This window comes from Lutzomyia longipalpis, chromosome 1, assembly GCF_024334085.1.
Source record: "Lutzomyia longipalpis isolate SR_M1_2022 chromosome 1, ASM2433408v1".
NCBI classification, from domain to species: Eukaryota; Metazoa; Arthropoda; class Insecta; order Diptera; family Psychodidae; genus Lutzomyia; species Lutzomyia longipalpis.
In genome coordinates, this window is record NC_074707.1 from 40,504,618 (window position 1) to 40,528,966 (window position 24,349).

At 30.3% G+C, this 24,349-nt stretch overlaps 2 protein-coding genes across 30 annotated transcripts in view; one reads left to right on the plus strand and one right to left on the minus strand.

Moving 5' to 3' along the window:
• Positions 1–10,838: 10,838 nt before the first annotated feature.
• The window catches only part of LOC129787317 (polypyrimidine tract-binding protein 2), a 393,752-nt gene continuing 380,241 nt past the window's right edge, over positions 10,839–24,349 (minus strand). For 26 of the 29 annotated variants that reach the window (XM_055822830.1, XM_055822828.1, XM_055822815.1 and 23 more), the window contains 2 exons: positions 16,670–16,747; positions 10,839–16,525 (listed from right to left, as the gene is read on the minus strand). In XM_055822830.1, the coding sequence (XP_055678805.1) occupies positions 16,393–16,525; positions 16,670–16,747 (211 nt within the window). In that variant the 3' untranslated portion in view covers positions 10,839–16,392. The remainder of the gene's footprint in view (positions 16,526–16,669; positions 16,748–24,349) is intronic. The other 3 variants (XM_055822836.1, XM_055822829.1, XM_055822827.1) reach the window with 1 other exon arrangement.
• On the plus strand, positions 19,689–21,841 carry LOC129787337 (sodium-coupled monocarboxylate transporter 2-like). The gene is made up of 3 exons (XM_055822871.1): positions 19,689–20,435; positions 20,519–21,146; positions 21,212–21,841. Exons 1-3 carry the CDS (start codon positions 19,756–19,758, stop codon positions 21,602–21,604), a joined length of 1,701 nt encoding a protein of 566 aa, XP_055678846.1. The 5' UTR covers positions 19,689–19,755; the 3' UTR covers positions 21,605–21,841.

Below are 24,349 nucleotides of genomic sequence, written 5' to 3' on the forward strand. Positions count from 1 at the left end.
TTTTCTTCCTCCGCGTATAATTTCGACTTTGACTTTAATTATCTTTTAAAAAGAAAAATATTTTCCGGATTTTCTTTCACCTAATTTATTTATCACGATAGGTCCAATACATTTTAATCAATGACGACTTAAAAACTCGAAATGGCCACGGTGTCCACATAAATCATCCAAGTGTTAATGTGGATAATCAACTGAAGTATTTTTGAATTTTAATTGTGTTTCTCGTTGTTATTCAGTCAATTACAAGAAACCATCTAGTGTTAATTGCATAGTAATTGGGAATTATTACTGTGTGTTATATTGAAGATAATTTGATTTTAATTGATATATTTTTAACTCTTTATTCTCATTTTACTCATTTAACATTTTTGAGGAAATCAAAAATTTATATTTTGACAGACACAACTGTCAGTTTAATTTTATGTCAGATAAATGACATTTGCAAATGTCAAATAATGATTAAAAATTGAATTTGATATTTCATGAAAAAAAAACGTTCAAATGCATTTTCAAAACCTCTTAATAAATTTAATTGAATTTCATTGCTTTATCCTAAAATTCATCATCAAGACACATTAGAGGATATCGCGGGGAAATTGTTGCTTTAATTGGTTAATTAATGACAAGATTAGCAAAAGAAAATTAATTAGTGTAGGTGAGTGTGTGTGTGTGTGTGTGTGTGTGAGTGAATAGCGCGCACCAAGTGACACGATAACAGGGTGTAGATCAAGAAAAAAATCATTTAAAAAAAAACCTTTTTTTGGTTAAAATTCACAAAACAAAAAGCTTCGAATGATTAATCCCTTTAAAGAGCAGAAAAGTGAATTTTTCCCATAGATAAATATTTTTCTTTTCCTTTGTTGGGAGATTGAAATATACCTCAAACTACTTTCTCGTCTTTTCTATTTTTTGAGGGTGTATAAGCTATCACTTTTCAAAGTACTTGAGAGAAAATGCCACTCAATATTCAAGAAGTGTGCATCAAAGAGGATTTCCTTTAACCACGTAAAACCACCCCCCGAACTTTCATTGATCTATTATTGAAGATATCCGAGCAAATTGCCCTATCTTCCAAGGAAATCATGCTCAAAAGTCGATAATACACCCCCACATACATACACAGAGTAATCCCAACCCCTGCAATTTCATGCTATTTTCACCATTTGTGAAACTATAGCGTTGCATGCCTTTTTTTGCCCTGAGGAAAATTGTTCAATTCCTCATTTCCCCATCCTATTGGGGGATATCTTATAACCTCCACCCCCATGTATCCTACATAAGATATCAGTTTTATCCCCAAAGCATTCACTTTCACACAGAAGCTTCAACAGAGAAAATTTCAATGGCACCGAGGGGGTGGCACACTTCACAGTCAGATTGTTTTGGCTGTATAACATGAGAAGAAAAAATGTGGAAAAGAATGCAAAGTATTGTGAAAAATGTTGTTAGATGAGATGCTTTTGTAATGCAAAAACAATCGTATTTGGGTCATTGATTTTTACGTTACGATAAAATGCAAAAGGATGCTTAATACACACTGATAATCCTTCTGGATTTGTTTTTTTTTCCTCTTCTCTTTATTTTTTGAGGTGCGTTTCAGTAGCAAAGATATGCTGCAGAGGAGATGCAATTACATTAATTAAAATAAAAAAAAACTCTTAATGAGGGGAGAAGTAATTAAGTAAATGAGAATGAAAATTTATTGAAACTATCCAGTCGTGCTCAATGAAAAATGTTTCAGTTTTAAATTTAATAAATTATCGGAGGAAGATTGTTTTATTTCAAAGAATTTTTAATCCTTTATGGATCATTGCGTAAAAATTAGTAAAACTTGCCAAAAATAGAATAAATTCTTATTAATTTGATTATTTTTTGAGCTCAGATGGCTCGGAGTAACCTAAATATTTTTTATTTGAAAATTAAGTTCAAAATTTGGTTTAAAAAATCAATTCTTTGCTGAAAAATCATTTTCCTATAAGAAGTTCTAGATTTTTACAGAGAGAAGAATTTTGAGGTTTTCTCCGAAGTAATATCGGAAATCAATAAATCAATATGAAAATGGCGGTCGTGTAAGGGTTAAAAAAGTCTTACTGGATTAGACCCAGTTAGGGTTTAAAATTCGCCTTAATAATACGAAAAGTTTTATTCAAACTTTAAATCTGTAAAGATTATAAACTTCCCAATTTGGGTAATAAAACATTGAAATAGGAAAGAGATAAAAAAAAACAAATCTTGAATAATATTCTTAATGATTTTTATTTCAATTCCAAAATGCTTAGAAATATCTTGACAGTGTGAAAGACACAAAAGAATTTTCCACAAATAATTTTCCTTCTCTCAGTGTGAAAGTAGAATTTATGGGGTATTCAATTTCCCTTCAAAGAATCCTTTTCATCTTTTTCTTCTTTTGTCCCTTTTGTTATTCCTCCGTTGTAAGACAAAATATTCGCTTGAGAAGCATTCGACGGAATTGAAATGAGCAGCAATTGAAATGAAAATTTTGAATGATGAAAAAATGCGAGAAAATGCGTGCAAGAATCAAAAAGAGAATCCTTAAAAAGGAGTCGAAAAGAGGGATGATCATGAACAGCAACAAAGCTCATTGAAGGCAAGGTTAGGAAATCATTTTTTGTTGGTGCGTTGGTGCTTCTTTCTCAATCAAAAACCTCTTGCCATCACGTCTCTGTGGACAATGTGAATTTGTGTGCTTGTGTGTGTCCTCATTAAAAGGAAAACAAACTTTAATAAAATTCCACTTGATTGCCTGATATTTGCTATTATACATAGTGTAGGGATTGTTGATTGTTCTGAACACCCACTTTGTAAATTTGTCTATAAAAAACATTTCTAAGCGGTGCAAAAATTAATTTAAAAAAATAAATCTATTCAGTGTCAATTTTTTCTGAGAAAAAAAAATCTTTGAAAATAATTTTTAAAAAAAATGAAGCTCAAATGAAAGAAAATCAGGGAAAAGCACACATTTTTCGAAAATTTCAATTTATTCTTTCTTAATAGATATTTAAAGAGAAAAAAAAGCTGTGCACAATTTTTCCCAAATTGGTTAGATTTGATGAGAACTGCTCGGACCGACTGAATGTTTTACTTTCCATTTTATTCTTTATATAAAAAACAATAGAGAAAAATCTAAAAAAAATATAACGATTAGTTATAAAGAAATCTGTTGAGTTTTCTTATGAAAAAAAAAATTGAAGTAAACTAACACTATTATAGTAAAGAAAAAAAAACAATAAAAGACGAATAAAGGACAACTTTATTAAACTGATGATATTGGTAATGTAATTAATCATGGGCTTGTTGGTATATCACTGTTTCATATCGTAATGAAAAAGAAACTTATATATAAATAGTTATATGTAATGCACAATATACAAAAAAAAATGAAGCATGGAGATGAATATTTTAAATGAATTAATAATTATGGGACGAGAGGTTAAGAAAAGTATCAGCGGAGGTCTGAAAATAAAGTCTCCAAATGGCAGAAAAGCTACTATTGTTTTTTATTATTACTCTTAAACTATTATTTCCATTGAATTGACTATATAGGAAAAAAATGAATGAAAATTGTCCAATTTTGGATGCATATTTATCACATTGTACTATATACACACATTTTAAATGTAAGAATTAGCGAAGAAAAAAATGAACAAAAATAACCTCTAATTTTTTTGAAGGAGGTTTTAAAAGCATAAAAAATGTTTCACTGAATGCTAAATATTAGAAGTTTTCTAATTTGAATGAATTAGGTAGTTGAGAATTATTTTTAATTATAAAAAGAAACTATTTGGAAATATTTTTGGAATAATTAATCAAGTGCAACGTATTTTTCCTAATGTTTAAATAAGTTTTAAAAGTTTAATTGAAAAAAAAATAAAACTGGAATTTATTTTCTGAAAATATATTTTTTTTCATTTAGAATTCAACGTCAAGAAATATGTCGTTTTTTCTAAGTGAGTTTGAGAAAAATTGAGAAATGTTTGAAAGGAAATTTAAATGGGTTAAAGCTCAAGAAGAAAAAAATAAAAAAAAATGTTTCCTATGAGAAACCAAACATGGGCTAATTCTTAAACAAAGCTTTCGTAATATTTGTTTTTCTATTCATTATTTTTTAAAGAAATAACTAAAACAACAAGTCAGAAGCTTTCTCTCTCCCTTTTATAAATTCCATGTGAATGGAAGAAAATCGCTTTTCAACTGAAATATTTAAGACAAAAAAATATACATAAAAATATATAAAATAATAAAATGTTGCATATCACTTACACAATTTTATACTTCAATGATGTATTATGATATACTAAAAGAAAAAAAAAACATAAATCTGATTAGCGGCAGTCGTAGAACATTTTTTCCTTTGATGTAATGATATTTAAAAGAAAAATTACCAATTTTAACAAATACATTTTTTTATTTATTAAAAAAAAACAAACAATGTTAAATGGAAAGAAAATTAAATACAGGACCACGGATTTTTAATTTTTTTAAAATAAAACAAAACTGACATTTTTTAGAACAAAAAATTTTTATATGTGGAATGAGTAAAGAAATGAAATTTTCATGCTTAGAATTTTGGAGTTCTAAAATTTCATTCGTAAAACTCATAAAGGGGCATTAAATTGAAGTTTTTTTTTGGTCATTTAAGGTATAAATCCTCTCAAAAAAGATGTAACGACCTCTTATTGAAAAAGAATTTGTTTAATATTTGCCAGTTGTGCCCCTGGAACTATTACATCAACCTACAAAAAAGAAATATTTCATACGGTTAATCAGATTTCAAAATATCCAAAACATTTTCAAAATTATTAATAAAAAAAAATGTCTTTAATACTTTCTAAATTTTCCTGATCCTTCTCTAAAACTATTGCAAAAAATATCTCTCTAAATCTTTTAGTTTCTTCGTTTTTTTTTATTTGTTAAACAAAACTAAGCGCAAAACGAATTGCAATGATTGAAAAGAAATTAAGTGCGTGTAAAATAATTTTTACCCTGTAATTACCAATTAAGGAAAAAAATGATAAATTAGTGGCAATTTGCTTTAAAAGACAAAGTTCATTACTAAGAAAAAACAATGGAATGAAAACTAAAAAAAAATGATAAGAAAATATATCACAAAAAATGATCTACCGAATCAAGAAAAAGTGAAGGAAGAAAATCTAATTTAAAAACTTGTATTATGTACTCAAGAGTAGCGGTTTATATAATTAAAAAGGAAAAAAAAATGATGAAAAAATAAAAATGAATATTATAGATATAAATAAAAATGGAATTTAAAGAAAAAAAGAAGTAAAATAAAAAGAAAATGAGAAATATGATTCAATTGCAATAAATATGAGAAAAAATGAGAAACTAATAAGCTAATTTACCATTGATTTGAGAATTAATACAAGAAAAACTTAGTGAAAATATTTAATTGAAATATATAGAAAAAACAAAGGATTGAAGAATATACGATGCCCCTCGATTGTAGTAAAAGAAAATAAATTAAAAGAAAATTGATGTTTTCGTGTGATGACTTCCTTTCAAATCTTTAAATCTTCTTTGTTTGAACAACATTCCCACTACTAAAAGTTAAGGGCTTAAAGCCTACGAGGCTGCATTAAAAAATAACATGATTATCTTTTATTATTCTCTCAAAATCATTTTAATTTCTCAAAATTCAATCTATTCCTATTGCAAAATTCATCTGAAGGGGAATGAAATTGAACTTTAAATATTAAATGAAAAAAAGAGTATTATGAAAATTAATGACAAGCGTATTCAGCATAAGGAATGATTGCAAAGAAAACACAGAAAATAAGCATGAAAAATATGTATGGAGGTATGCGAATACTCTGATTTACTACTGCCACAAAAAGTGAATAGAATTATTAATTAAAAAAATAAATAGAAATTCTTTGGGCGAAAATAAACGATGTTAAACAATAATATAAAAAATCGTTGTTTTATTATTTTCATTTATTTTATATTTTTATATTTAATATGAATTAAATGGACGGAATTCACTACTCAGTCGGGCTTCAAAATTTAAGTTGGTTTTTAAGTCGGTCTTAAGGTTTTAAGTCAGTTTAACAGTTTATTTTAAGTCTGACTTAAAATTTTTAAGTCAGTCCTTAAATTTTGTAAGTCTGACTTAAAATTTGTAAGTCGGTTTTAAATTTTAAGTCAGTTTAACAATCGCATATTTTTCAATAATTTTACAAATTTTGAATTTGAATTTGTATTAATTTTGAATTTGTAAAATTTTTTGAAAAATATGCAAACTGTTAAACTAACTTAAAAATTTAAGACCGACTTACAAATTTTAAGTCAAACTTACAAATTTAAGACCGACTTACAAATTTTAAGTGAAACTTTAAAAAACTGACTCAAAACCTTAAGATCGACTTAAAACCGACTTACATTTTTAAACCTGACTGAGTAGAGAATTCCGCCCATAATCAACTGCGAGCTATCAGCTGTGTTTTAGACATCCAAACATTCACTTTTGCTGCACTACAGTTTACTATTCTTATGTTTCATGTTGGGCACAAAAGTGTTAAATCTGTGATGTCGGTTCTAGTCTTGGATTAAAGAAAACATAAATCTGTTCCCAAATCTCATTCATATTTCTAACTTTTCACAATTTTCTCGCTTTTCCGACACAATTTCCCGGGAAACGATTCAAATGAATATTTCGTGATTCAAATAAATTACGTTAAAAGAAAATTATTCATTTTTGCACATGTTCATTTAGGGATACTAATAATTTAATAATTTAATAATTAATAATAATATAATAATAATATAATAATAATATAGCAATAATAATAATAATATAATAATAATAATAATAATTTAATAATAATTTTCCTTCTAAAATACGATTAAAGGTAGAAACAAAACGTAAAAATCCTATAAGATTTTTCCCGGAATACCAAAAATCTAATAACTGACGAATTGTAAGAAAAGAAAAGATTTTTATTAGAATCTACCCCTTACCTTCAGAACTACAATGTTCTTTCAATATAGGATAAACTTTTTTTTAAATAACTTACCTTTTTCAAGATGGATCAAAATAAAACCAGAGACAATCAGAAAATTTTGCAGAAATGAGAGAAATTTCAATTTCAAACGACAAAGTCCAAGGAAAAAAGCAAGGATTGGGGATAACGAATAAATAAAAAGCATTATTTTTTTTTCTTAATAAATTTTACACATTTTATTATAAAACGACAAAATTTTTAAATGCGACTGGATCTTTTTCTCATTTTTTTTTTTAAATATATTTCCTCGAAAAGCACAGAAAGATTCTCCATTCGAATGGCCGTTTTTTGCATCATTTTCTTCAATGAAATTTCCTTCATTTTGACCTTTCCTCCCATTTTTGAGGTTTGCGAAGAAAATGATTTCTTTTGTATCCCCTTCTACCTTAGGGGGGCTTCATTCACTGATCCTTCTGTGCTTTTGTATTCTTTGAATTTTTTCACCATTTTTCATTTTTTTTTTTCAATATAGTAAAATGTATAATAATAATAATATTTTAATATATAATTAATGAGTAATCTGACAATTCATTTCTCTGCAATTTTCATCTCTTTCACCTTTGTCTTCAATAACAATTCAAAATTCCTTTTTTTTTCTAATTTTGTGGTTTTTGCTTCTTCCTCTATGATACGTTTTTTTTTCATTTTCATTTCTTTTCAATATACTTTTGTGACCTTTCATTTGAGTGTCTTTCCAAGTCTCCCAAAGTTTCCTTTAATTTTTTTTTGGTACATTTTGAAAGAGAATGCAACAATTTGATTTGTTTTCACTTCTTTTTGCTCTCATTGAGATTTTTTTTGTTTGTTTTTATAAATACCACTAGTTGAGATTGAAAATATAGAGCAGAAGAATCGTTTAGGGGGTGTGTGGTGAGATGAATATAAAAAAGTAAAAATTAATATAAAAAAATATAATGAAGATTTTTCTTTTTTTTTCCTTTTTGTTTTAGAAAAAAATAAAACAACAAATTAGGCCTTGAAGATTTTTTTTTCATAAAACTTTTTTTTTAAACATGATTTTAACCCTTCAGTGTTTAAAAATTCGCGAATTTTGTCGCAATAAAGTTCGTTCCGATTTTTTTTTCATTTCAATTTTGTATTTTTTTGTCTTCTATTTAATATTTGATACTAAATATTTTTTCTTCACCATTAGATTAATTTTATTTCACTTTTTTCCATTATTTGCTCTCGATTTTTGTTTTTTTTTCGTACTTATAGTTCATATACTTTTTTTTTCTTTAAATTTATAATTAATAATGATAATTCATAATGATAATGTAGTCATAGGTATGTCATAGGTAAGATTAAAATTAGCGCTAAATATAGATAATTTATATGTAAGATGTAAGTTTTTTTTCTTGTTTTTTTTCTTGTATAGTTAATAAGAGATTATAGCAATATAATTTATTTATTTTTATTTTTTCTTCTTAAATTGTTTCCTTCTCTTCTCCAGCTGCTTTTTTTATTTTTTTTACCATTTTTTTAATCCTCTTGTTCGACAGAGTTGAGTTTTTCTTCCATTTCCTTAATTTTTCATTTTCATTAATTAAATATATATATAATAATTTCTTTCTATTGATTTATTCGCTCGCTTTCACATGGATTTTTTTTTACCTCAAAATACTTTTGCGAAATACACGTCTCTGCAGTAGTTTATGATCATTCTTTTTTTTAATACAAGGTTATTAATTTTTCTTTATTTCATGATTTTTTTTATTTTTCATTTTACAATAAATTTCTTTTATTTCATAATAATATATAACTTTTCACTGTTTTTACTAATCTCACTATTTTGTGTGTTTTTTTTTTACATTTTCTGACAAATCTAAAAGTTTCTTTTTTTTTTTTTTAACTTTTTGTGTGTGTCTGTAACATTTTTTTGACCACGTATCAGTTGCTTAATCTTTCCCTCATTTTTTGTCACTTTATTTTTCTTTAACTATAAATTCATCATTTTTAGTTACGTTATTTTGATACACATATATAATAATATTTCTGATAAATAATTGGTCATTTTATCTTGTTTTTCTTTCATTTTCTCATCTATTTTTTTCATTCAATTGTCACGGTGCTTCATAATAATAACTTTTCTTTTTTGTTTATAAGCTTATCGATTAATTATGAAGTTTTTTTTTCTTTTTTAGAGTGTTTTCGCATAAACTTTTCTCACTCAAAGAAGAGAGAGAGAATTTACATTCTGCTGTGAAATAGTTTGGTGTTTTGTGATGAAGAGGAGTTATACGAATTCTTTTTTTCTTTGCGAAAAAGGAGATTGTTTTTCACGTGTGAGAAAAAAATGATAGAGGTTCGAGGAAAATGCTATTCAATTTGTTCTTCCTTATTACCTGTATTCAGTTTAATATACATAATTTTCTCTCAAAATTTTCTTTTGTGTGTTATTTTTCCCTTTAGCGGAAGCCGAGAGCTCTCTTCTCGGGTTTCCTTCTTTTCTCTTGGAGAGCGTCAGAGGAAAAGAAAAATCATTTTTTTTGCACGAAAATGGGTGAAAAAAGTGACGTGAATTTTGACAGATTTCTGACAGATCTTCCTTTTGACAGATACTTAACACAGCTTGATTTTGATAAGTCTTTGACAGACTCTCATTTTGACAGCTGTCAATCAAGCAATCTGTCAAAATTTCATGTAATTTTCACGTGACATTCAACTGATTTTTGACACATCTTCATTTTGACAGCTGATAAATCGGTCAAAATTCAGGTGATCTTCATTTAGAAGTGACTTAATCTTTGAAAGATCTTTGACACATCTTCTTTTTGACAGATGATTGACAGATCTGTCAAAATTCACGATACTTGTCACCACTTCTGACACTTTGTGCTAATTTTTTCTATCATGTGTATATAATTTCTTTCCATTCAAATGATTTTTCTTCGCATTTTGTTCAATTTATTTATTTTTTTCTTAATATGTTTTTATCATCATTCCGTTTTGTCAATAATCTCAATATGTTTATATAAATTTAAATATTCTTCATTAATATATATTCAAATATAAGAACATTGTGCCCTTTTATATATTTTTTTCTTCTTTAAAATACTTTTTTTTTCTTCTTCTCAATATGTTTAGATATGATGATTGCAAATCCAAAAATAAACAATTTTCTTTCATCTCTTGATTCAATATCATTCTCTCAGTTTTTTTTCTTTTGCACATCTCTAAGCCTTTGATTTAGGTTTATTTCGTGATTCCTCATATTCCGTCCTCTACTTCTGTCTTGCATATTGTGCGCCCAACTTGTGACTCAATAAAATCCTTTTGTTTGTAAAGTCTCTTCATGCAAGTCCTCACTTTGTAAAAATTTCTTCCAACTTAATAAATAAATTCCGGAGAATTTTTTTTTCTTTTCTAAAGATTTCTTTTTGTTCTATTAGAAGATTTATTTATTAGAGAGGGAGAGTGCGAAGGGACGTCATGGGATGTCTCACAGATGGATTGAAAAGAATCTAAAGGTATTTATTGTTAGTGATTCAATATACCTCTGCACGACTGTATTTGGATTCTACTACCTCCGTCAAAATACTTCCATTTTGTGTTTTCTTTCTTGTCTGGAATATAAATACACAATAGCTAATATTTTTTTCTTCACAATTTCTTCTATCATCTACAGATAATTCAATTTATTACCTCAATACTTTAGCTATATACGTAATTTTTTTTCTATCATTTTTATTTAACTATAAAAATCAATTATATATTTTAATCTCTGCGTGGAATTTCTTTTTGATTTCGACATGGCAGGTCGATTTTCTTCATGGATTTTTCTTTTTTTTATGTTGAAAATCAATTTTGAAAATTGGGAAAAATGTTTTTTTTTTCTTTGTGATCACGCGGTATAAAATCCACAAAATTTATCCAATTTTTTTCAGTGCATTTTCTGCATTATTTTGTGTTTAATTTCTCACACGAAAATGTATTTTTTTTTTTGTTTTAGAATTGACTCATTTGGCGGTGTTCACATAGGGTGAGACACAATTTTCTTAAATTTAAATTCTCTTACAATGTCCTAATGATAAACCTTCCAAATATTTTTTTTATACACAGCTAAATCTTACTTTTCATATCAATATATTGTTTGTCGCTTAGCCAAGCGGAAGTTTTCGGTACAGTGAGAAGCTGAAGTGTCTTTTAGTTAACCCTTAAACAGCCAAATGGGGTCAGTGAGAGACGAGCATTTAATCTAATTTTAAAATAATTATTTAATTCAAGACGCATTATTTTATTTTGCAGTTTGATTTAATTTTTTAATCTAAAATTTATTTTATCAATTTTAAAGAAAAATTTGTTAGAATTGTTGATGAAATCTTTAAAACTGATTTAAATTTAATTTCAAACAAGCTATTTACAAGATTTTTAAAAGGAAAAGTTTAAATCAGAAAAATCTGCTAGATCTTTCCTATCTCAAGCGAAACAAAAATATTTGTTTTTCTTTAAAAAAAAATTTCGTTTAAAATCGTCAAGCTCAAAAATTGATTTCTTTCATTGTAGCGCCTCCTTTGGTCTTTTTTCAAACTTACAGGTGTCTTAGGCATTTTTGGAATTTCACGTTAGCTTTTATTTGTGTTCTATTTGTTCAAAATTAGTTAAATAAAATGATAGTTTTGGCTGATTTTAGATTAAAAATTCAAACAGTCATATTGGCTAAATGTCCTGACCAAATTTTCATATTTGGCCTGTGAAAGAGTTAATATTCTTGAATACTTCTTCTAATTAACACTTTTGCACCTCACTGTACGTCTTCTGCCTGTCTTGACGCATTTTTTTTATGAATAGCTTTCGAGGATATTCAGACGATTATTTCATTTTTATCTACTCTACAAAACCATCCATTTTCTTTTCTTAATTTCCTTTCAAACTATCTCACTGATCTGTTTTTTCTCTACACAACATCAACTTCCTCTAGCAACTTTTTAAGCTTTAAGAAACTCAAATGGGGGGTTGAAAAATTCGCGGAAATACCAAAATGAGGGAAAACATCAATTTTGGGGCTTTTTGCGCGCGCATTCTAACATTAAATTTATCGTTTTGTTTCTTTGTTAAAATTACAATGATTGTCGGTGTTGATCACAGATTAAAACAAAGATTTTCCATTTTTTTTCTTTTTTACTCCAATGCACGAAAGCAAGATTTTTTTTCTTAATGAGGGGTGTTGAAATTTGCCAAAAGGTTTATTTTAGGATTTTTTTTATGACGTAAGAAAAAGGGGTTAGTTAGCTGTGTTTCTTTCAGACACAGCTTTTGTGTACCGAGCAAAATCAAAAGTCGTCAGATCGGGCTCAAACTTGGGATGAGCACGAATTAGGGTCCCCACATTCCAAAAAACGTATGCGCCAAAAAATTTTTTTTTCCGGCCGGCCGTCCGTCCGTCCGGCCGGCCGGCCGGCCGGCCGGATCATAAACTTAAATTGCGAGAGAACGGTGATAGATAGAGACTTGCGGTAAACGGCAAAGTTTAAATATCGACCTGAAGAAATCCGATTATGAAGTCAAATCCACCCCACCACCCCTCCGTCCGCCATTTTGGATAACCTCAAAATTTTGTTTTCGTTATATCTCAGCCCCTATTATAGCTAGAGCTCTGAAATTTTGATATGTTGTAGGGGTCATCAAGAGCTTTCCAACGATACCTCATTTTCGAAAATCGGTCAAGCCGTTTAGTCAATATGGCCGCCACAATTTTTCATCGAAAATCGACCATAACTCGAAAACGGCTTGACCGATTTTGATCAACCCGGGGTCAAATGAAAGATCTCAACAAACCCTACAACTCTCTAGAACGTCCGAAGTTTCAAAAATGACCGCTAGGGGGCCAAAAATCAAAAACAAAATTTTCGATGAGTTTTCGATAAATATCTCGAAAACGACGACATAAATTTTTTTCATTTTTTGATATGTTGTAGCTGACCATATTATCTAGCTTCATGCCAAAAATGAAGAAAATCTATGGATCCGTTCTCGAGATATAGCCTTCCAAAGTTGGCATGTCATATCTCGGGTTCTACAAGTCCGATCTTGATCAACTCAAGCGCAAATGAAAGGTTTCGAGAAACCCTACAAATGTCTAGAACATTGCAACTTCGAAAAATGACCGCAAGAGGCGCTAAAATCGAAAACAAAGTTTTCGAAAATTTCGAACTCGAATTTTTCGAAAATGGCGACATAAATTTTTTTCAGTTTTCGATATGTTATAGCTGACTTCGAGACCTTTAAAACAAAAAAAAATTTATGAAAATCTATGGATCCGTTCTCGAGATATAGCCTTCTAAAGATTTCTTAGGGTATGAATTTTCTACTTTTCCCGACTTTGCGCGTATTTAAATTAATTCGCGTTCTAGTTTGCTCTCACAAAATTGGTACACTGAAAGAAACACAGCTCCCGTAAGCTTGGTCAGCTTACCAGTACATTTTGACCTGCATTCGTTTCCTTTTAGTTGTTGAGTTTTCTTTAATTTTTCGTGAGAGATAAAAGGAGTTTTCTTGAGAAAACATTGCACGAGAATTTTTCGCAATTGGCAAACAAGAGGAAAATTCATTGCCTAGCATCCTCTGAGAAATTGAGTGCTCATCCTTTATTCCATTTCGAGATTTTCTTCCGGGACGAGGTGATAAAGCAACTTTGTCTAGTTCAGAGAAACAGCGATGGGAGCTTACAAAGCTTCTCTTTTGGCTACATAGATTGCAATGCAATTTGAATCCTTCTCTGTCTTTTGAATTCTTTTCCGGGGGACTAACGTTGGAGCGGTGTTGGTGAAAAAATAAACAAATAAATGGCAAAATTGTATTGGAATAAAAATTCAATGAAGAATTCTTCTTATGAGCTTTTCTGAAGCTTAATTTTTCGTTCTCAATTCTTAAGTTTTTTACAAAAAAAATTAATAGTTTTGATAGTCATTGAGCAAATGTGATTTTTATCAGCATTTTTACTTCTTTTTTTACTGATTTGAATTCTTAAGATTTTATGAAAGGTTGTTTAGATGTTGTAAAGAATAGATTAAAATTTTATGTTGTAAAGAATCTCCTAATATTAAATCAAGATCAAATCAGTTCTAAACTTGGTTCTAATCAATTCTTAATGTCTTTCATACCACAGAACTGTTTTTTCTTCAAAAGAAAATTCCCAAAGAAAAATTCTTTCTCAAGAATTTTAATTTATTTAACAGAATTAGCCGTTAAAATTGATTTTTTCACGTGCACCGCTGCAACTATGGCATCTCTCGCCTTTGTAAAAAGTATATAGCCAATAAAAAGAACATGGGGATGGCTAGAACAAAACCTAAAGCGCCCACGTTATTCCAAAATAATATAATATTGCAATACAACGTAAAGAAAAAAGAATTATTTCCTGCGGGGAGGTTAAACTTAACAATATAAGTTGTTACGTCAACAATTCTTTTGACTACTTAAACATTTAATATAATTTATGTTTTTTTTTGCAATATTCCTATCGTACTCACTAAAACTAATATTTTTTTCTTATTAGGTTCCACTTCTATGCTGTTTTTTACTATATTTAGAGGATGCCAACGCATTTTTTCTTTAATTCTATCGTCTGAACATTTTTTATTTTTATTTATTTATACTTTATTCTTAAAATCTATTTTATTTTCTTTACAAATATCTACCTCTCTTGTCATGCTTCACACGTCTGATGCGCTCTGATACCTTAATCTTTCATCTATTTAGTAGATTTTTTTTATTTTAGACTTTCTTTTTAAAATGATTCCATCTGATTTTTTTTGTTGATATAAGACGCCCATAAATGAGCATTAAAACGGATATTTTTTCTCATGTAAAATGATCCACTCTCTTGTTGATTGTCAATGAAAGTGATGCAGCCGTCTGCTGATTTCTTCCACAATACTTTTTATTTTTTCTTTTAAAACATTTTTCTTATCAATTTTTCATCATTTTATCTACTATTCTAAACCTCCATTCTAGCTAAAAGTTTTTTTTTAAACTCCTGAAATCACTTTATTCCGTGTGGGTGTATATTTTTTTGTAAAAGTGAGGATTTCACGATATATTCCGTCGTCCATTCTTTAAAATGTTTTTTTAAGGATATCTTTTTCTTTACTATTAAATCACCTTGTTTTTTTTTTTAATTTCATCATTTACACATTTTTTCATTAATTTAATATCTTTTTTTTTGTTTTAGTTTCAAATATAAGCTCAACGCATCTACACAATATTTCTTCACGCCCTTCTTCAATATAACTTTGTTCATTTTATCTTAAATTTATTTTTTTTTATTTTTTAAGGGTTTGTTTATAAGTTAGAAGTGTTTATTTTTCATTATTTCTTGTGTGTGTGTAACTCCTACCGTCTAAAATGATTTTATTACTCCACTATTCCATTGTCTTACGGATATTTTCTTTTTATTTTTTAATTAAATAAATTCATTTTATTTTATTTCTTTATACTCTTAATCAGTTTGTTCTTTGTCTCTCTTCAACTTGGCGTCCGCAATTGCATTCTCGGGACTTTTCTTTTCTTTTCATTTTCAAAGGAGCAACTTGTCCCCTTTGACCAAAAGAAAATCCCATTGAGACCGACCTATGATTTATTTAAAGCATAATTACATTTAAAAAAAACTAACAATTATATATTTTTTCTAAAAACTAAAACTTATCCAACTATTCGAAGGTAGATTGTATTGGAAAAAAATTATATATGTCATAACATTTTGCAAACTGGAGCTTTTTCGCGCAACTTTTAAAACTTAAAATAACTTTTAAAAATTTGTTTTTCTTTTTAAATTTTATTTTGTATACTCCGGCAAAAATACTGCGTGTCATTGTGATTTTTTTTTCATTAAAAATTATTTAAAATGTTAAAATTAAATAATCTCTAAATTCTCAGCTGCCAACACTATTAAATCTTACTGGGCCTTAAAGACTGAACATTAATTTTTAAACAAAAAAACTTCCTTTACATCTTTCAGATCTTGCACCAAAAGTTTCCACGGAGATTTCCTCGTTTTTTCTTCTTTTCTTTCAAGAAAAATCTCCTCATTCACAATGCAACTCCCACGTGAGAGAGAAAGAAACACATTTGATGGAAAGGAAGTGTTACACAAAAAAATATGATAAAAATAAAAAGGAGGTAAAATATAGAACAATAAAGAGAACATAGTAGAATCTCAGCAAATTTCAATCCAAACGAGTCTCAATTGCTACGAATGAGCAATTGTGTTGTGAATTTTTTTTTAGCAATCTGCATCCTTTCCGGTATATGTTTCATATCCTTGAGGATTTTCTTTTCATCAATTTTTTTGCAGCAACAACTGATTATGCTTGGCCTTTGATGTTGCTGCCACACTCTGTCCGTATGCAGTCTAAATGTTTGACTTGGAGAAACTAACACGGAGATGGTTGGACTCTGATAGTTGGTAGTTGTGCATTTTGATGAGTGCCAGAACTGCCTCTTCAACGGACCCCAACTGAAGTAGAGCCATTTTGCGATCTTTCCTGAATTTCGCGAAGAAAATAAAACTTGTTGAGATTTTCTATTGTAGAAGTCAAAGGAATCAAGGGGGCAGACAATTGGGCGTTAAGAGTCAATTTTAAAGAATTTTGCTTCCCTTTAAAAAAATAGAAGATTTTTAAACTTACGGGAAAAATTTAAACGCCTTAACGTCGAAGCTATTTTTAACGAACGCATCACGAATATCCTCCTCAGCTATTGTAGACCTGGAAAACAAATTTAGAACATTTAATTAGAATTAATTTCTATTAAATTAAATTCATTTTAACTACATATAAAAAAATAAATAGGTTTGTAAACTTTTTTCTAAAAAGACGTAAAACTTTATGGGGCATTTAAACGTAGTTCTGACGTAGTTAAAAAAAGGTATTCCATGGAGAGCATGGATACGATTTAAGTGTAATATGTGTAGTCTAGTGACAAAAAATTAGCAAGAACTACTTTTTGTTGTCTTTTTAAATTAATTTCGAACTTTATTGCACTTTCCGAAAAAAAAATTAACGATGTAGGAGAAAACGGGGCTAATGCAGTAAATCAAAAGCTTAAGAAAAGCTCAAAATATTTTTTCTTGCAAGATAAAATCAAATAGTACGGAAGAAAATTTAAGGCAAAAGATTTCTCATAGAACCAAAAGAATTAAATTTCTTTTCCTCCTGAAATCATTTTGTAGGTATATATTCAAAAAATCATCACAGCTAATAAGTTGTTGGATATACAGACTAATTCAGTTAGTCCCGGTCTTCTCTATGCATATTTAATTAAGTGTTTTTTGAAGAAAAAGAAACTATTTAAAATTTAGCAAAAATGTTGTTATTCAAGGTTATTAAACTCATCATTTTATAAGCTAAAACAGGTAAGCCACCAACATATTTTAGTTGTTTGCCGGGAGCTGAAGTAGTCAGTTTAAGAAAACGCGAAGCAGCACAAAAGACAATGAATACAGTTCACTTTTCAATTTTAGACTATTTTTTCTTCTCAATTGTGTTTATTGTGTCAATTGTGATTGGCCTGTACTTTGCATTTAAGGCAAAGACGCAACAATCATTGGATGAATATATATTTGGTGGACGAAAACTTGGTGTTGTGCCTGTGGCTTTCTCCCTTCTAGCAACTTGTGTAACAGGATCTGCTACTATTGGGCAGAGCATGGAAGTTTATGCTTATGGATTACATAATTTACTTTATGTGCTGATAATACCAATTTGGGGATCATTGGTTACCTTTGTGTTTCTGCCTGTTTTTTACGATCTCCAATTAATGTCTAGCTTCACGTATTTGGAGCTTCGCTTTGACAAAAGTGTTAAACATATCGCGAGTGCGCTCTATGTGATTACTGGACTTTTTATTATCCCAATGACTATCTATGTTCCTGCAATTTCATTCCAAGAACTTTCTGGAATTAATCTCTATGTAATTTGCATTGTCTCTGGAGGACTCTGCATCTGGTATACGGCTATTGGAGGCTTTAGAGCCGTGGTTTGGACTGATGTCTTCCAGTTTCTTCTACTCTTCTTTTCCGTTCTTGTTATCTTTATTGTTGGACTTAAAAGTGTTGGAGGTTTTCAAAATACCTGGGAAGCACTCGAACGAGGAGGCCGGTTGAAGATTTTTAAGTGAGTCCCTAAGTGTTCAATTATGCTTCAAAGAAATAAACTGACAAAACTTCTTATTTCAGAACTGACTTCAATCTTATGACAAGAGGATCAATTTGGGCTTATTTATTCAGTATGATCTTCACAATGCTTTTCAATATGTGCTTAACTCAGAGCAGTATTCAACGCTTCCTATCCCTATCGTCTTTCAAGAAAGCTCAACAAGCTCTTCTAATACTGATTTCTTTAAGTGTTGTTATCCTGATAATGCAGTTTATTATTGGCGCTGTAATCTATACAACTTATGAGGAGTGTGACCCATTAAAAGCCGGAATAGTTAAAAAAGTAGATCAGCTTTTCCCGTATTTTGTTCAGGAGAAAGCTTCTCTGTTTCCGGGATTCAATGGAATCTTCATTGCGGGAGTTTTTGCTGCAGGATTATCTACAACATCCACATTCCTTAATACGTTGAGTAGCACGATATATACGGATTTTCTGATCGATAGGATTGGGAATTCTTCAGCAAGAACTGTTGATCGAATAATGAAGATTAACGTGGCAATAATCGGAGTTATTGGGATTGGTTTGATCTTCTTCATCGAACGTCTTGGGACAATTTTTGTTATAACTGTTATCTGTTTTACCATCTCAACTGTTGGAGTTTTTGGACTCTTCTGTAATGGGATGATATGCAAGAATACCAACAGCAAGGTATGTCTGTAGCTTAATAAAAACTCAGACAGTCCAAAAACTTATTTTGATTTGATTTATTTTAGGGAGCCAAATGTGGTGTGATCGTTTCAATGATAGTCGTTGGGATCATGATTGCAGGAAGTCTGAATAAGAAGCCTGATCCTGTTCTTCCTCTTCGAACTGACGGTTGTGACTTCCTGAACTCAACAAGCCTTACTAGTCCTTCATGGAGCAATTCAACGGAAACAAAACTTAATCCAAATAATGAAGATCTTCCCTGGATTTTCCGGATTAATTTTCAATTTTTCTGCATCATAGGATTGGTTATTAATATATTAGTAAGTAGCGTAGTTAGCTTTTTAACAGGAGGTAACACAGTTGAAGATCAGAGGCTCTTATTAAAATTTCTAAGGAAGGATATTCCTAGAGAAACTCTCCTGAGTCAAAAAACAAATGCCTCACACTCTTAACTTTCTAAAAATAATTATTAAATTGTTGTATTATATGTAGGTAAAGAAAAATCGGTTAAATAGTTCACGGGAAGACCTGTACAAGTCAGGTAAGGGTTTGAGAACCGCTTATATAATCATAAAGGAAAATATTCTGAAAAAAAAATTCTGTCTCGTAAAATTTCTTATAAAAATGATTTAAAATTTTTTTTTATTCAACGTGAAAGCAAAGGTAAACAACAATAAAAAAAACTTACATGCTAGGTACAAATTTTAGGAATACTGATGCTATTCATGAGTTAGCAACAATTTTATTATCCGAGGTTATTTAACTCATCATTTTACAACCTATACACGTAAAGTTTTTACAATTTTAGACCATTTATAAGAATCACGAAGCAACAGTACCCTTTAGTTGTTCGCTGTTAACTATAGATGTAAGTTGTAATTGAAGGAAAACGTGATTAATATTAAAGAAAAATGAATACGGTGAATTTTTCATTTTTGGATTACTTTTTCTTCGGAATTGTGTTTGTTGTGTCAATCGTGATTGGTTTGTACTTTGCACTTAAGACAAAAAAGCAACAATCAGTGGATGAATATATTTTTGGTGGAAAAAATCTTGGGGTTGTGCCCGTTGCATTTTCCCTTCTGGCAACGTGCATTACAGGATCAGCTACCATAGGGCAGAGCATGGAAGTTTATGCTTATGGATTACATAACTTTGTTTATATACTTATGATACCAGTATGGGGATCGTTGACTGCCTTTGTCTTTCTGCCTGTTTTTTACGACCTTCAGCTCATGTCTAGCTTCACGTATTTGGAGCTTCGTTTCGATAGAAGTGTTAAACATATCGCGAGTGCGCTCTATGTGATTACTGGACTTTTTATTATCCCTATGACTATCTATGTTCCTGCTATATCTTTACAAGAAGTTTCTGGAATTAATCTCTATGTAATTTGCATCGTTTCTGGAGGACTGTGTATCTGGTACACGGCTATTGGAGGCTTCAGAGCTGTAGTATGGACTGACGTCTTTCAGTTTCTTCTACTCTTCTTTTCCGTTCTTGTTATCTTTATTGTTGGACTTAAAAGTGTTGGAGGTTTTCAAAATACCTGGGATGCACTCGATCGAGGAGGAAGATTAGACATTATTAGGTGAGTCCTTGAGAACTACTAACAGCCGTACATAGTATTAGTTCTTTAAAAAAAAAATAAACTGATAAAAATTCTAATTTCAGAACTGATTTTAATCTGGAGACAAGAGGAACAATTTGGGCTTACTTTTTCAGTGTTATCTTTACAATGCTTTTCAATATGTGCCTAACTCAGAGCAGTATTCAACGCTTCCTATCACTATCGTCTTACAGGAAAGCCAAACAAGCTGTACTTATACAGACTTTCTTCTGCGCTGTAATCCTCATATTACAATTCGTTATTGGTGCTGTCATCTATGCAACTTATGAAGACTGTGACCCAATAAAAGCTGGGATTGTTAAGAAGATAGATCAGCTTTTCCCGTATTTTGTTCAGGAGAAAGCTTCTCTATTTCCGGGATTTAATGGAATCTTTATTGCTGGTACATTTTCAGCAGGATTGTCTACAACGTCAACGCTTCTCAACACAATGAGTGGAACGATCTATACGGATTTTCTTAGCGATAGGTTTGGGAATTCTTCAGGAAGAACTGTTGATCGAATAATGAAGATTAACGTGGCAATAATCGGAGTTATTGGGATTGCTCTGATCTTCCTGATCGAACGTCTTGGGACAATCTTCGTTATAACTGTTATCTGTTTTACTTTCTCTACTGTTGGAGTTTTTGGACTCTTCTGTAATGGAATGATCTTTAAGAATATTAACAGCAAGGTAAGTCTGTATCTTAATAAAAATTCAACTAGTTCAAAAACATATTTTGATTTGATTTATTTTAGGGAGCCAAATGCGGTGTGATCGTTTCAATGATAGTTGTTGGGATCCTGATTGCAGGAAGTTTGAATAAGAAGCCTGATCCTGTTCTTCTTCTTCGAACAGATGGATGTGACTTCCTGAATACAACAAGCCTTATTAATCCTTCATGGAGTAATTCAACGGAAACAAAACTTAATCCAAATAATGAAGATCTTCTTTGGATTTTTCGGATTAATTTTCAATTTTTCTGCATAATAGGGTTGATCATTAATTTTGTTGTAGGTAGCATTGTGAGTTTCTTAACAGGAGGGAACACAGTTGAGGATCAGAGACTTCTTTTGAAATTTTTAAGGAAAGATATTCCGAAAGAAACTCTGTTAAGTCAAAAGACAAATGTTTTGCATTCTGAATTCTAAAGAATTTATTATCTTACACAATTCCATTTTACTTTATAAAACTTTGCTTAATAATTTCATGAGAAACCGGGACTATTAAAGTCAGATAGGAGTTTAGAAAAAAAAGCTCAAATTATCTTATCTTATATCTCAATGAGGTAGAATTGTCTTTATAAACGACCCTTTTTGTTTGTAGAAAATTTTCACGACAATTACTTTGTCAAATAAAATACAAAAAATATTTTCAACAAAAAAAAACATTTTTAAAGGGAATTTTTTTATTACAGAGTTTAAGAATTCAAGTATTATACAGCATGCAAGGAAGTCCAAAAGAAATCTAACTCAAAGCTCTCTGTACTAAATTCCAAAGAATTTATCTGAATCCGCAGCATAAATTTCCGCTTGTTAAAACTTTCTCTTTCGAGAAAATCAATATAAAAAGCTCCCCATCTTAAGCGTTGCAGCAGCAAAAAAAACTCTGCATCACTTATTTATTGCACCCAATGAAATATTTATGTGCTCTCCATTGAATTACTGAGTATCCCCTCGTGATGAAGTAGGAGTGAATGCGAACCGTATGCAAAATGCCCCCTGTACCGGGGAAACACTCAAAGATTGAGGATAAATGATGTCGATGTTTTTCAACCCTTACTCACACATTACACTTTTTTCTTCTTCCAGTAGTACGTGAAGATGTTTTTCCGCCCTTGTACGCACCCCGCCGAAAAACACAAGGGGAGGGGAGCGCAAAGAGGGTGGGTTTGGTTGAGGGTGGAAGGAGATTTAAAATTTTATTCATACGAAGGGTGATTCTACGTGAAAAAGCTTTTGGCTCTGTGCTTTTTGAAGATTACCGTGTGGTTTTGAATGCTCTCGAGAGCATCCCAGGGCGCAAAACCCTCCTCACTGTATCTCATCATAACACTTAATCCGATTGTAACAGTCATCTGATGACTATTCTAATTTTACTTTTGTGAAAAAAGACTCCACAAAGGCCAACGCAAAGGGCCTTTTATCCCTTTTTGCTCTCATTCTACCCGCTCAAGTATGGGGATCCGCGTGATCTATACATCACATCGTGTTCTGATGAACCCACCTTTGTACTCAATTGATGCTTTCTGGACACCATCCCATCAACAAAAAAAAATTGCCAAGAGGGGTGTACTACATATGTATGTATGTACATATGAAAGAAAACCATTATATACAAAATAAAGGGATAAACAAGAAAATTGTATTATAAATTTATCTATAAAAAGGCACAAAAAGTACCACCCTTTGAGAAATTTTCCTCCCTTCTTTCCCTCCGAGAGAGAGAAAGAAAATTTTGACGAGAAAATTGCGATTGAAGTCATAACTTCCGATTCAGAGTGATGTTTGTTTTCTTGTCAATCACCAAAGGCACACGATGGAAGAAATCAAATCTCCACCATGGCGATAAAGTTACACCAAAGCGCGACTTTTGGGGAAACATCAAAAAGTTTCATTTTGAAATTATTTGTCTTATTAACTTGTTGCGGGGTCGCAAACTCGAGAAATCTTTTTTCCCTCCTCGTTCCACCTGAGGGATAATTTTACCTCAAAGCAGGAGCTTTTTGTTTGCTCTCATTTGAGCAAACAATTGGATTTTCTTTCACAGAGGAAGATCAATTTTTTGGGGAAATGTGAATAAATAATTTTTTTTTGGCATTTGTTTTCTCGCGTGAAATTGACCCGTATGCAAATTTTTATTTGCATTGTTGAAGATTCAAATTCAAATTGTATGGGCTAAACTTCAGGGTGGTTAGGTTAGTTTAGAAGAAGAAGAGTTAAGCGACATGAGGAAAGTTGTGAAATAAGTCGCTCCACGTTTTTATTAATTTGTGAATTAATTATCGAAGTAAGTAGGATAAAAATAATGAGATATAGAAGAGAAATAAGAATAAGTCATATTTCAGGTGAAATACACGGAGGAAATATACGAGAATCAGGGGAAAAGCTGTTGAGAAAGCGAAAAGAAAGAGAGGTTAGGAAATATGGCCATTTTGCAAAGGAAGTAGAAATATAAATTATAATTGTTATTACAGAAAGTTAAAGGATTAGAAAAGAGACCACCAAGCCAAATATAAGGAGGGATAGTTATTCCCAATGTGAGTAAAATTGATTAGGAATGATTGGATAGGTTTTAATGTAAAATATCTTGTTTTAGCCGAAATTACTAAGGCTTGGATCCGCCCCCTGAAGAGCGCCCCTTTGATGGTTTATTATATATCTATTGAATAAAGAAGTCTTGTTCAATTCCGAACATGCATGGAAACATAAAGTTTTATGTGGAGAGATGATTTTTTTTGCATAAGTTGAATTATGTTTTATGTGTTAAAATGAGGATAACGCAGAGCAATGTATTGAGGAATTTTCGCATGAAGAAATCATCAAAGAAATCTTATTATACGTAGAATTATTCCTTGAGGAATGTTTTTTAGCCCTTTGGTTCTCCCGACTGGTCTATAGTTCATTGACATACTTTTAAGTTATCAGAAAATTTTGGACTATTTTCTGGTTTCTTATGTTCCACAGAATTACACAGATTCTGATTTCTTGTGTTCTATGAAATTGTTTTAAAAATTAAACGTTTTGTGAATTTTATAGTTTCGCGTGTTCCACGGAACTACTTTCAGGTTTCACGTGTCTTACTGATCTGTTTCAGATTTTTAAATGAGAATAAAACGTCTGTTAACTGACTACCAGGCGCCTCCACTTAACTTTCTTATTCAAATTAAAGCAAAT